General features: G+C 41.5%; 1 protein-coding gene across 5 annotated transcripts in view; it reads right to left on the bottom strand.

Moving 5' to 3' along the window:
• Positions 1-13,673, bottom strand: part of DHX57 (DExH-box helicase 57) — a 32,691-nt gene that overhangs the window by 16,104 nt on the left and 2,914 nt on the right. For all 5 annotated transcript variants that reach the window (XM_050951554.1, XM_050951555.1, XM_050951557.1 and 2 more), the window contains 10 exons: positions 12,245-12,397; positions 11,094-11,267; positions 9,501-10,339; positions 7,763-7,944; positions 7,099-7,220; positions 6,616-6,811; positions 5,245-5,369; positions 3,735-3,868; positions 1,623-1,677; positions 882-1,087 (listed from right to left, as the gene is read on the bottom strand). In XM_050951554.1, coding sequence (XP_050807511.1) covers positions 882-1,087; positions 1,623-1,677; positions 3,735-3,868; positions 5,245-5,369; positions 6,616-6,811; positions 7,099-7,220; positions 7,763-7,944; positions 9,501-10,339; positions 11,094-11,267; positions 12,245-12,397 — 2,186 coding nt within the window. The remainder of the gene's footprint in view (positions 1-881; positions 1,088-1,622; positions 1,678-3,734; positions 3,869-5,244; positions 5,370-6,615; positions 6,812-7,098; positions 7,221-7,762; positions 7,945-9,500; positions 10,340-11,093; positions 11,268-12,244; positions 12,398-13,673) is intronic.

A 13,673-nucleotide genomic window follows, 5' to 3' on the forward strand; every position in this document is an offset into this window, starting at 1 on the left:
TTAGATCTGATAGGCTGCCACCAATCAGGACTTAGAGTAGAGCGCCTGATAGACTCTAGTCTCCCCCAAAAACCTTCCATGGGGGTCCCAAGACCCAAATTCCTTGAGTCTCACAACAAGGGGGAATAAACCATTTCCTTCTCCCTCCCTCCTTCCTCCCCAGCTCCTTCCCGCCCTAGGAACACTAGGAGATCACCTGATTCAATTCTGTGAATCTAACACAAAGAGGAACTTTACCATTCCCTCCCTCAGGCAATACAGACTCAAGCTTCTTTGAGCCTTAACTAGGAGATAACACTCAAACAGGTCTTAAAGCAAAGCTTTTAATAAAAAAAGAAAGAAAAAAGTAACAGGTTTATCTCTGCACTTTAGATGGTAAAAAGTTAGGGTTTTTCAACTTATAAACAATAGAAAGAAACTTTCTCCAGCAGAAACACAATTCAAGCTACTTCCAGCAAGTACACATATGCAAATAAAAAAGAAAATAAATTAAAAGACTATGACTGCCTTTTCTACTTACAATTCTGAACAGATAAGAGACTGTAGCAGGGAGATTGGCAGAAACCTGGTTACACCTCTAGCCCCGTCCAGGACTCAGAGAGAACAAAGCCAAACCCAAAACCCACAAACAAAGGCTTCCCTCCCACAAGATTTTAAACTATCTTGTCTCCTGATTGGTCCTCTGGTCAGGTGTTTGGGGTCCCTGTTTGTTAACCCTTTACAGGAAGAGAGACATTAACCCTTAACTAACTGTTTATGACAGCCTCAAATTATGAAAATACGTGTATACTTTACAATACATTCAAGAGTACCAGCTGGGTGTGTAAATATGCTTTTTGGGATATATATGAGTGAGAGAGAGAGAGAGAGAGAGATATTACCTTTGTACCGTATCAGGAGCTGTTTAAAAGTTAATTGCTGGTCTGGGACTGAATCCTTGACAGTAGTGTCATCCTCTAGGAGGCGAGCACATCTTAGATCTTCCTCTACTTCTTCTAACGCAGTTCTCTTGCGCCTTGCTTTAAGTTTCTCTTCTGGGCCTCGTTTCGTGTTGTTCATGTACGGACTACCATCCTCTAAGACATACCTGAACATGAGGAAAGAGAATTCAGTCATAGGGAAAGCAGTTTGTACAGTCTACACTTTAAATTAAGCTTTCAAGGTATTATGCCATGCCCATCACCATGGTACCGCCATGCCTTACAAATTTATATAAAGAATATGAGTGGCTAATCATAGCCCTGACTTCTCTCTTCTGTCACTCTTTCTAGCAGCAGGTAGGAATGCTGGGAATGTTACATCACTCTTAGCATAAGGAGTTAGCACATATTGTAAAGTCTGAATGGTCCTTTAGAATATGTGCTAACTACTTACACTAAAAAATCTGTTCCACCTTGCCTGTAGCTGTGATGTTTGGAGTCCCTTTCCCAGGTCTAAAGAAAAGATCTGCAGGGCTCAAAAAATGCTCGCACCAAGAGAAGTTGGCCCAATAAAAGATACTGCCTCACCCACCTAGTCTCTCTAATATCCTGGGACCGACACAGCTACAACCGTGTTGCATACAACAATGGAACTATTCCAAAGGGCAGTTACTTGTGAGAATGCTGTCAATGATTTCATACCTTGTCACTGCAATTACATCTTCCAGAAAAAACTGATCCACAGGGAACGTTCGACCTACAGAGAAAAATTTGAATCTTAAAGGAAAATGCGAGCTATCATTTCAGGACTGGCGGTCAGGGGAGGGACAGTGTTTACAATTTCTCATGCTGGTGTTTCACCACTTTACCCCTTGTCCCACCTTCGTTAACTTAACAGCGCTATGGGGCTTCTTTTAGAACTATACTGCAATCAGTAATACAACTCAGTCCAGAACAAATGGCTGATGTTTTTCAAGAACACTGCTGGCATTCACTCAGTTTACACAAGGAGGATTCCTGTAGCAAGGTAATTTGGTGCAGTATTAGAATGATAGGAAGCAATATATTTCCATCTAGCTACGTATTTATATCATGCTCAGTGTGATATCTGAGCATTGTATAAATGTGTATACATCTAAATGGAGGCCTACACGTACCCCTGGATACTCAAGCTCCTCCCCGTTTACCAGAACAGAAGGGATTGTTTTTTCCTGTTTTAGGGAAGCTGTGTCAGAGAGCTGGGTCTTGGAGCTAAAGTTTCTTGCCATTCTCAGCTCTTGCGTGAGTTCCAGAGCTGCAGGCCAACCGCCAAGACGACTCTGTCTCCAGGTCCCCTTGTCATAGAAAATTCCATCATTCTGAGGACTGCAGCAAGGTCAGGCTGTCTCTGAAATAACTCAGGTGCAGCACACTGAGTTTTGAGGTTCAGGACCAGGACCTTAAACTTGATCTGATATTTGATGGGTAGCCAATGACCAGTATTAGTCAGCAGGTGGGTTGCACCAGCTGGAGTTTTAGTAGCTGTGGTTTCATTCTCATACATAAATACGTTGCAATAGTGAAGGTCACAGCTGGCAAAATGGGACAATTTCTCCTGGCCAGCCAAAGGGGATAAAAGGCATTTTGTGCTGCTATTGCTAATTGAATATCTAGTCTCAATGGGGAGCCCAAGAGGACAACAGGATGTAAATCACGGACACTTGGGCAGACAACCACTACTGAGAGCGGCAATATGGAATAATGTAACTCTTCGAAACATGTCCAATACTATCACCTCTGCTTTATCTGGGTTTAGCTGCAAACACCTGCTCTTCATCCAGACACTGTGCGTACCAGGGAATATCATCTGATAAAGGAGCAAATCATCTCTGAAAAAGGTTCCAGCTAAAGAGATGAATTGCTTGTTTCCCAAATTCAAGGTTTTAAAAAAAAATTGCAAAGCATTTTAATATTTACTGATTCTCTATATTTTAAATGAATTTAGCAAACTCTGCAACGAAATCCCCGTCTTAGTATCTGATCTCCTGAGAAGGCAGTGGCTGAGGGCATGAGTGGATGCAGCGCACCATTCCTAAGAAAGGAAGGGATTCTTGATGTTGCTGTAAGCAGCAACCCTGCTGTCCATAAAGCAGCAGTGTTAAAAAGACTTTGGAGGAAATCCTTCAGACAGAGGAAAATGCAGATGAAATGAGATCTAACCAAGAAAGGACATTTTAAAAAACAAAATAAGGCTTCATGAATGCACATAGGTACGACAGCAGCCTAGGACAGCGTTATATGTCCTGAAGTCCTCTTGCCTGCAAGAACTCTTCTGTGGCTTCTGGAAGAGAACTAAATGGAAACTGTCTGATGTGGGGAAAGCCTCATGCTAGAGATACATAGCTAAAGATAGAAAGTGTACAAAAACTAGCACTGAGCTCATGTCAATGGAAGACAATGATATTTCCCAAATGTAATCAGCTATATTGATGTTACATATTTGTAAGTGGGTCTTATGCCAAACTATATGTAATGGACAGATTCCTGTAGGCAAACAGATTTGAAGTTTTATAAAGTAAAACTAAATAATGGTACATTTATTCTTTAGGTTCATGCCTAGGCTGCCCTTTATAGCCTGTGGTACGATGATCACCAGGGGCTGGGAAATCCTCAGCCTGACACACTTGCCCCTAAACCAATCAGACATTGTTTGTAATCTCTATCCCTAGGCTAACAGAAACACTCCCCACTCCATTGTAAAATTTCTCAACTAGGCTGAAACCAAGCCTGTAAAATAATTTGTAATGGATAATAAAAAAAATAACCGTTCTTCACCTGGTATGTTAATAACTGGACAGGAGTTAAAGTACTGAGAGAAAAGCTCTGCATTCAAGGTGGCACTCATTAGTATAATACGCAGGTCTGGCCTCTGAAACATAATATCCTTCAAAACCAGCAGCAAGAAGTCACTGAAGAAAACAAGCAAAAGACATCTGAATTTCTTCAGTGTTAATTTCCAAATCTCCTCTCTCTCCAATCTGCTCCCTTTCCTGGTGTCTCCACCACCGTGGCAATAACACCATGTCAAGCTGCACTCACAATAGTGCCTCTCCGGCAATGGCCTTTAGCTAGGAACTTGGTAATTTACTATAAGTGACCATGGGTTATAATTATCTGCTTGTGGGCTGTCCCTTTCCAGAGTGTCTGGATTCCTTGGTACATTTACTTATATTTAAACAATACAAGCTTTTGGGTGCCCTAACAGTGAATTAAGCAGATGATAACATAGTAACAGCCACCCAACAGTATTAAATAACCGCACACACACAAATTAACTCAGCCAGCCAGTAAATCAAAGCAAGAGACAACCCCTTTTCACCCCTCTCCCCATGGGAGCATTCCCACCACCTTCACCAAAACACATGTCAAGTACATGACTTTTGCAGGAGGCCTAGAAGTTCATCAAATGCAGCTGGTTTTTGAACTGGGGGAAAGCCAGATGAAAGGGAGGCGTGTACAGTCCTGTGTGGGCCCCCCCAAAGAATGCCCTTGCCAGCAGCCCCCTCTCTTTTATAATGAAGAGGCTCGAGCATCTCCAATGACTACAGCAGTGGCAGTATGTTGTAGGGAGAGCGGTGGTTACAGGCAGGCAGGATCCAGAGCTTTCCAGGGCACAACCAATGCTTTTAAGCTTACCCAGAGACTGTCCACATAGTTGCAGTTGGTCAACAAGTACTAAAAGCATCTTGCAGGTCCCTTCTTCTCTGCTTTTAGAGTTACCAACAGACCTGGCCCCTTCCGGAGCACCAGCTGGTCAGAGGGGTGTGTTTGGGAGAGGTTGGATTACAACAGGGTTGGGAGGGGGAAGAATTAGGAAATTCTGGACTGGGAAATCCCCATTTGGGGTGTTCTACTTGGGATGGGAGGGGTCTTTAGGGCTTCCAGAGGCAGCATGTGGAGAATTAGGGAAGCTGGGGGACAGCAAGCTGAAATAGGGACGAGATAGTGACCTAAAGAACCAACCTTCCTGTTGTCCCTCCTGTCCCATCCTAAAACTTTCATTAAAATGTGACTGCAACTGTGATGGGCAACTGAAAGCGGGAGGGTTGACCAATGTGCCTTCTCCTCAAGGAGCTGCCACAGCACAAACAAATCCCTTAGTCCCCAGGGAGAAAGAGACCAGGAGCAGTAACCAGAATCTCCCACATGGCCCTGCATACAGAGTACTGCCAGTAGGCCACCACACTGGCTGGAAGCTGTTTGATTTTAGTAGTTTGTTACTCAGTCATCTCTGTGCTCAACTTCACGTATTTGCTTTTCAGTTATGGAATAAGGAACTATTTACCTCTCTTCTGTTCTTTCATGAACTTCATCAACAATAACATGGGTGATTCCCTGTAAAGTCATGTCTCCTTCTAGTCTTCTCAGCAGCACTCCAGTAGTGCAGTACAGCAGCCTGGTAGCTAGTGACTGGAACAGTAAGCAAGGACACAAAACATTCAGTGGAATTTTAAAAGTTTAACAGTTTTCTTAACACAAAGTCTAGTGAGAGCACATTGCCGTATGTCACTCAGGTCCAACCTGAACAGTCCTTGCTTCAAGCAGGAGCAAGCAATTTTTCCTCTCACCTTACCCTTAATTCAACTTAAATGCAGTTATCTGGTTCTTAACAGGGAGCCGTTTGCAAAAGGACAATGACATATCTAAACTATGTCATCTAATTCTTTCCTGCTTCAGTAGCTGCATGTTAAACACTTGACCATTTGTCTCCATTAATAAAGGTGAGAGCTATTGAAAGGGTAATGAGACTGGCTCTGGAGGAAGAGGGCTGTCTGTGTTTCTGATCTCTCTTTGATTGACTAATGAAGGTTTATATAGCATCATTGATGTGTGATGCATATTTTGCCCTATGAGACAGAATGAAAAGGTGTTGCAATTGTGGGCAACAGCAGAGACAGAAAAAAAGAGCAAGGCTCAAATCGCAAGGCTCAAGTTAAGAAGAGACGGACAAAACAAACTAAAAATCAAACCCTTTGCAAAACAATTGGTCGCCATTGTAAACTGATCTATTTTGTTTTTCACTCAAAACTTACTTTATAATTTGTTCAATCAACTTTTTAGCTTCAGATCTTTGACAGTCTTTATTTTAGATTTGACTTTACTTCTGTAAATCGTATTGATGCAAAATTTGTCAAATGTGGATGACAGGAGAAATCAAATGACAGAAAAAGCTTTAAAATACTAAACCTGCTTTATCCAAGAAAAATGATAGAAAAGGGGGAATGGATGGCCCACAGAATATCACTAGTAGGAAGTTAGCTCAATTCAGCCCACATCGCTAAGGACTGAAGTGCTAGGCTTTGATTCCTGCGTGGTGGCTAATGAAAGTGGTTTCGTTCCAGTTTCCAGAGGACGAGTATTCAGATTACAAAACCCACTATCATGACTGATTTCTTTGTTGGCCACCTTAGCAGAGAGGCTACCCAATGAACATACACTAAGGCTACTACTACCTTCTCATCCTAGAAGGTGTGCCCGACAATGTGGCTTGAGGCAAAATGGCAGAGTATCATGGGGAAGCTCGCACTGCTCTGGTCATACTGTATGAACCCTGTGGATAAAGGATTACATCTCTAGGAGAGTCAATCTACACCTTTTACAGCTAATACACACATTTTAAAAGAACTAGATGAAAAGACAGGCAAAGCATACAAACCTTTACACTTTCTAAGCGGATCTGGTATCCCACAGTGATCCCAACTCTTTCTGTTCTCTCCTTGGCTACGCGTTCAGCTACAGAAATGGCAGAGATCCTGCGAGGCTGAGTGCATATGATATTGGCTACCCTATTTGGAGGACCCCTCAGTGAAGCATCCAAAATAAACTGAGGAATCTGAGTGGTTTTCCCACATCTGCATGACAAAAAAAATTAATTAAATGTTTTTAAAATGTCTTGTCAGGATGAGTTAGGAGGTTGGATTCCCATTTGTATTTCCTTGCTTTTATTTGTTTGGGTTACACTTCATGTGAAATTCCTTAAGAATTCAAAATTCATCTATGACTGCAGTAATTTAACAGCAATGAATTATGTACTGGAGCACCTGATCATTCCAGAACACAGGCTGTATAATTAAACTTTAGATATGCCTTCCCGTGCACCGTTTGATACTAGAAGTGTATGTATAAACCACATCCTTACCCAGTCATGCCACTCACAACAAGCACCTGATGCTTAGTCAGCAAATCAAGGATGGTTTCTCTTTCTTCCCACGCAGGGAGATTCTGTCTTTCTTGCAACATGGACTGGAAATGCCTAGAAGACTGACAAACATAATTAAGAGAAATTGATCTCTTTGGTTAGGAGCCTCAAATCCTGCCCTAGATTCACAGATTCAGATGAGAAGGGACTATTATGATCATCTAGTCTGATTGTTTAGAACACTTTCAAATACATTATCTTAACTTCGGGTAACCCGACAGCAAATGTGAAAAAATTGAGACAGAGGGTGGCGGGCAATAGGAGCCTAAGAGGGGTAGCTCAGTGGTTTGAGCATTGGCCTGCTAAACCCAGGGTTGTGAGCTCAATCCTTGAGGGGGCCATTTGGAGATCTGGGGCAAAAATCTGCCTAGGGATTGGTTCTGCTTTGAGCAGGGAGTTGGACAAGTTGACCTCCTGAGGTCCCTTGCAACCCTCATACTCTATGATTCTAAAAAGACCCCAAAATCGGGACATTTGGTCACCCTAGCTTATCGCTTAACAAAATAACTAATTTTACACTTAGCTGAATAGCTTGAGAGGCAGTTTGTCATTTAAAATAAATATCACAGTCAGAATACAAATGGATTTTTTTTTTGCACTGTACCTGCTTTATTCGGAATTGCTTGCAGCTTTTGACATTTTCATTATACACAGACTTTGCCTGCATGTCATACTTTCTGGAAAGTTTCTTCTTGAGGTTCACATAACTCTCATTCTCCACAACAACTGTTTCAGGCTCCTCTTCCTCCTCATCTTCATCACTTTCAGGCTCAGACTCTTTTGTATCTTGAGAAAGAAAAAAGCATCTTAACAGTCAACTCTGCAGAGATTGAGACGAACACTGGTTTGAGGCCTGGGACTTCCTGAGTCCTTGACCACGGTTCGAAAAAGCAGAACTACACCAAGTAACCAGTTGGCCCTAAATTCTAAGAGCTAGAAGCAAATGTTTTATAACATGAAAAAGCGGATTTGAAATCCATGCTAAGATTCAATTTCCTAAACCCAGCCACATCTACATTTGAGCGGTTTAAAAAAGTAATCTTGTTTTTAAAATGTAATGGGAAGGTTCTGTTGCCACCGTCCATGCGCTCAAAAAATGGGGTAGTAGTTTTTGCTCAAATTTCCCAAGAAAGTTCACCTTCAAGAAGAGACCAATGCTGGAACGTTCCATCTCAACAAATGAAAGTTTTGGAAAGTTATGAGTAGTTCAAGACAGGGGATTGGAATACAATCTTTACTTACAGGTAGGGCCCTGTGCAGATCACAATTTCACAGACTGGGCAAAATCAACACTGCAATTTTTCCAACAGCAGGGATGCAGAAAGGGGCATCCGCACATGCTGGTCTTGTGCTCAATCCAGCTTGCAGCAGAATTGGGGCGGGGAGGGGAGGAAAGAAAGCAGGATGGATGGGGACGTGGCATCTGGTTTTATGCAAGGCACAGGAGCCAGTGCTGCCCCCACCTGGAACACACAGCCATACTGAGCACAAGACTAGTGCATGCAGATGTCCATTTCCACCTCTCTGCTGCCTGAAAAAAATTGAAGCAGTGAGGTGGGGGAGGGAGGAGAGAGGAACAGACTCAGTGGCCTGTTTTATGCGAGGCACAGCAGCCAGCACTGCCGCTGCTTGGAACATGAATAGCCATGGCCTCGGTAGAAGGCCATGGGAAGGCAGAAGCGACCATTCGTGCCTACCAGCCTTGTGTTCGGTGCAGCTTGTAGCACACATTCCAAGCAGCAGCACTGCTGGCTACAGTGCCTAGCAGAAAATAGGCTGCTCAGCTCGCCTCCAAAGTGCTGCTCTGACATGGCACTGCCATGCACTGCGAGCATGATACCAGTGCTTCTGCCGCTCCGCTGTTGGAAACGTCACAGCAGTTTCAGAGGGACTCAGCAGCCATGCGTATTCTGTGGGGGGGAAGGGGGAAAATCGATAATTTCCCATGACACTGCCGTGAATCTTCAAAAGGATATCCAGGATTTCCACAGGGCGGCTGCCATGCCTGTGATAAATAATGCGGTCCAACGACTCTCTCCTCAGAAATCTGTTTATAGTTACTGCCTGTGTAATGCATCCAGCAGTATGAAGCAATATTACAAACGAGAGACATCATTAGGAATGTTATAAAACTGGGTGAAACACCCACTCAGCCTCAACTCCAGCTTTACAAAGTCTTTTTATTTTTTGCCTAGGAATTTTTTCAGTTTTTAAATGTTTCAAAATCGGTCAGTAACAGAAGCACCGGGACAAGCAGCCTGAACCTCACTCCCAGCCTTTGCTTTAGACTCTTGACTGTACTACCACCATCAAAAGAAAAGCCTTTATGACACTGTCCTTACCTTCTGACATGCGATTTGAAACAGGGGAACTCTCTGGAAACACTTGCTTATGACCGTCTGCATGGGTTCTTGTTGAGGGCATGGCCAGCAGGGACACAGGAGGGACGCTATATTTGTGGGAAGTATTAGTAAGTAACTCGGTTATCTCTGATTCATCCTCCAAACAGGTTACTAAAGAATACACAACTGGTTCACTAGCCTCTGCAGACGTCAAGGCCTTTCCATAGAGGAATTCAGCAATGTGTAAACGACAAGCCAGAGGTAGACTCTCATTGGTGGAATAAAATGCCACAACCGGTGCCTGATAGGGGTATTTGTTATCCTCCGGAAATCTGATTTCAAGTTCGTACAAAGGAGAGGTATCACCATTAGATCTGAGGTGAGCGTCATCCACGGAATTCTGTAACGTTCTTGGCAGGTGCTTTGCAGGAGTCTCATGTTGGAATTTGCATCTTGTGCCAAACTTGCAGCCTCCTTGAAGGTAAAATTTACAGACTTTATTTAAAGTCTGTTTTGTCACATCTTTGGCAGCACTATCCCTCTGTTTGGATTTGCTGACTTTATTTGTTAGGTGTTCCAGTTCCAATCCAAATGTCCAAACTCTGTTTTTAATTCTTTCTACAAAGTTTTCTCCGTAGATTGAACGGAGAGCAAAAGCCTCTTCTTGCCTTTGTTCCAAGCATTCTTCTAGACTGGCCTGAACAGCTGCTTCTGAGATTTGCATCCTCCTTCCGTACTTTTCTGAAAAGCACTGCAAGAGCAAGTGTTCCAACGATGCCCCAATGTTACCATTGCAGGATCTTAGTATTGTCCGACAGCGCTCATTATCAAAGCCATACCTGCAGCAGAATGGAGAAAAAAATTGTAAAAGGCAATGATAAAAAAGCAATGAAATATGATGTAACTGCAGATCTATTCAATTAAACTAATTTAATATAAGCTTATATGGAATCAGACATCATTACTTTTTTGTCTGAAATATTTTGAGAGAATTTTAGTGCTCATGGGAGGTGCCAGACTGGCAGCTATGGAAACAGAAGTCCACTGTTTAGCCAGTCCATGACGGATTAACCCATTTAGTGAACCTTTCACATTTCAGAAAGTAACACATGACAGCTACAGGATTATTAAACCATATAGTGCAAAGTCAACTCTTCAGAGAACGTTTAGTTACTTAGAGATAGAAAGCGTCCACATATGGAAAAAAAAAAAAAAAAAAGCTCATGACTGCTTACAAGGTATCGTGTGTGAACTATAATGACAAAGGAATTCTACATGGTATAGAAATATTTGATATTTGCTCATTGGAACTGCCAAAATTGAACGCACACTTTCCATTTCCATTAACTATCCTGAATATTTGATTTTACAGTATCTATTTCTGTTTCTTGGAGAGACAATTGAAACGACCAAACGTAGCTACTGCTGCAAGACTGGAATGATTTAAGTGTTATTTTAAGAGCATTCACAAAAGGACTGATTCTGTTAGTCCTCTGCATGCAGAACTTCCACCGAAGTCAACGAGAGTACCAAGCACTGAGGGCTTAACGTTTCCAGGAGTGCAAGCGTGTTATTTAATATGAACAGAATCACCTGGAAAGTTTATGCACAGCAAATGAAGACACCTCACTTTCCATCATTTTGTGTTCATCTGGTTCAGAAACCACCCTTGCAGTTACTTCAGAAATCTCATCGTCTGCCGACCAGCACTGCACATCATCAAAATAATCAGGTTCATCATCGTCATCTTCACCTGATGCAGCCATTCTGATAAAGAGATATGAAATCAATAACAACATCTAATTAAAATGTATAATGCATGTCTGTGTGATTCAAAATTATGGTGTTTCAAAAAAAGGGAAAACTGAAGAACAACAAGCTGCTTTTATTTAGAATAGCCTGTCTGCTAAAATGTTATACATTACACCTAACTGAGGTATGGCCACCATTAATCAGCAGAATGCAATTTAAAGAGCAAAAATATTGCATGCAGCACACATTTGAAATGATTATTTTTTTAAACAATTCTTGTCCACAACTTAGGAATCCTGGCTCGGTTTCCTAGAAAAGTCAAGTCTTTCTATGGATCTGCTACAGCAGTGCAAAGAAACCAAAAACCTTCAAGAATGTCCATCAGCAAAACAGGGAAGATCAAATTTGATATTCCTGATAATTCTAAAGTTAATAAAAATAAGGATTTCTTTATATGCCATAAAGCATAACAATGAAAAAGGAACAAAGCCATTTTCTGCTCTTCAAGACAACTTTAAAGAAATAGGGGAACAAGCAATTACTTTTGGAAGTGCTGGTAAATCAGAGAGCTGAAAAGCATTAGAATGGTGCACATTTTCTAACAATTTACATTTGGATAGTTCCTTTCATCTAAAGAAATCCAAAGCACTTTAGACACCACACAATGCCACAGTGAGGTAATGATCTCTGGTGTGGAACACAGTCATTTCATAGCAACAGTAATATTACACACCAGTTTGCCAAAAGGAAAGGAAGAAAATTTTTTAGGAAACCTATTCCAATATAGCAACTATGGAAATATATAGTACAGATGAGTTGTGGGGTTTTTTTGGCTCCCGGCTTTAAGGCACATCATTACATATTACAACAGTGCCCAGTGAATGATGGAAAAGATTAGAGGCTTTCACATGCAAAATATTTCTCCTTCAAGCAAAGGCACACATGTACAAAAATTGATCTAGCCAGGAATGGTTTTGTTTGTTTAAACTAACTCTGAATCAGCAGACAGCTCTTGTCTCTGGAGTTCTTGGAGGAGTTCTTTCACCCTTTGCTGATTCTCAGATGTCATATGTATGGTCTGCAGAGGCATCCTCGTTTCAGGTCGCTGTTTGGTTTGCCCTCCTCTTCTGATAACGCAGCTTGATCTAAAAATTAAAAACACCCACACAAATTCCATGTTTATTTATGTAACTGAAATTATACAGACTAATCAGATTCTAACATCAAGAATCCAACAGAAGAATTAAAGTGAGGGCTCCTCCAACACACAGGCACAATGGGACACTTGATTGTGTTTGTGTGTCGGAAGGTCTTTAACAACAAATACACTTTTTTGGGTCTTTTGTCAGATCCTCAGTGTTTTCAAGTTATTTGGCTATATAAAATCATCAGTGGTTCCAATACAGCCACGTATGTTTAAGTATAGATTGACTAGGATACATTTTGGATTTAAAAAAAGGACAATAACGCATGCACACTAAGATTATACAATAAAAAGACTTTTTGGCAGATCAGAAGCTATCGTACATTTGCATTAAAACATGCTTTAAACTTGGAAATGTAAAACTTGAGGAGGAGAAGTTAGCTTTAAAGGACTGGTAATTCAATATGCAAAGCAGAACTCTTTGCCTGCAAGTATAGATTTTTATTTTAACATGAAAATTCACTCTTTCAACATTTACATTTTAAATGGAAGATGATTATAAGGCCTGTCCACTCTTCTTTCTAGAATTTGTACCATCTCTTGTTATTTGCCAGTAAAAAGACTGCTACAATTTAGTGTTACATAGTTGCTGTGGTGAAAGTAAGTTGTACCAGAGAGAAAGAGTGCCACTAAGCCACTGACAAAAGCAGCAGAAAGAATGGGAGGTGTGTGTGTGTGTAAATCCGAGGGAACTGGGCACAGGGTTTGGAGCCAGAGATCCTGAATCCTATTGTGCTTTTCCAACTCCTCTCTCAACTAGCCTTAAGACTTAAAAATTCACAAGCATTTGCTGAGACATCCCACTACTCCATGCTGCGATTTATTTGATGGGTCACTAATTTCTGTAAACCTCACTTACCTCCATGTGTGAAATCAGGCTAACTTGCTCCTCCCTCACCTGAAGGTCAGACTAGAACCAGAGTCTGAGACTTGAAAGCTAGCAATTACAGGCAAAGTTCAGCACCAAGCTGGTCATCTTAAAAGCTCCATCTAGGCACTACAATTCCACTGTGCATAACAACTACTCAGGGGTTTCCATCTTACTCTTTTCTGAAACATGATCTTCAGTGGCTCACTGCAATGAAAACTACACCGACAATTATTCAGATAACAATGCTCTAAAAAAATGCATCAAGAACTATCCAAACGTACCTAATTATGGCAAAATCTATTACAGGAAATTCAGGCCTTGATTTACAGGTTAAGGGAGGCTTTTA

This window comes from Gopherus flavomarginatus, chromosome 4 (genome assembly GCF_025201925.1).
Source record: "Gopherus flavomarginatus isolate rGopFla2 chromosome 4, rGopFla2.mat.asm, whole genome shotgun sequence".
Taxonomy (NCBI): Eukaryota; Metazoa; Chordata; order Testudines; family Testudinidae; genus Gopherus; species Gopherus flavomarginatus.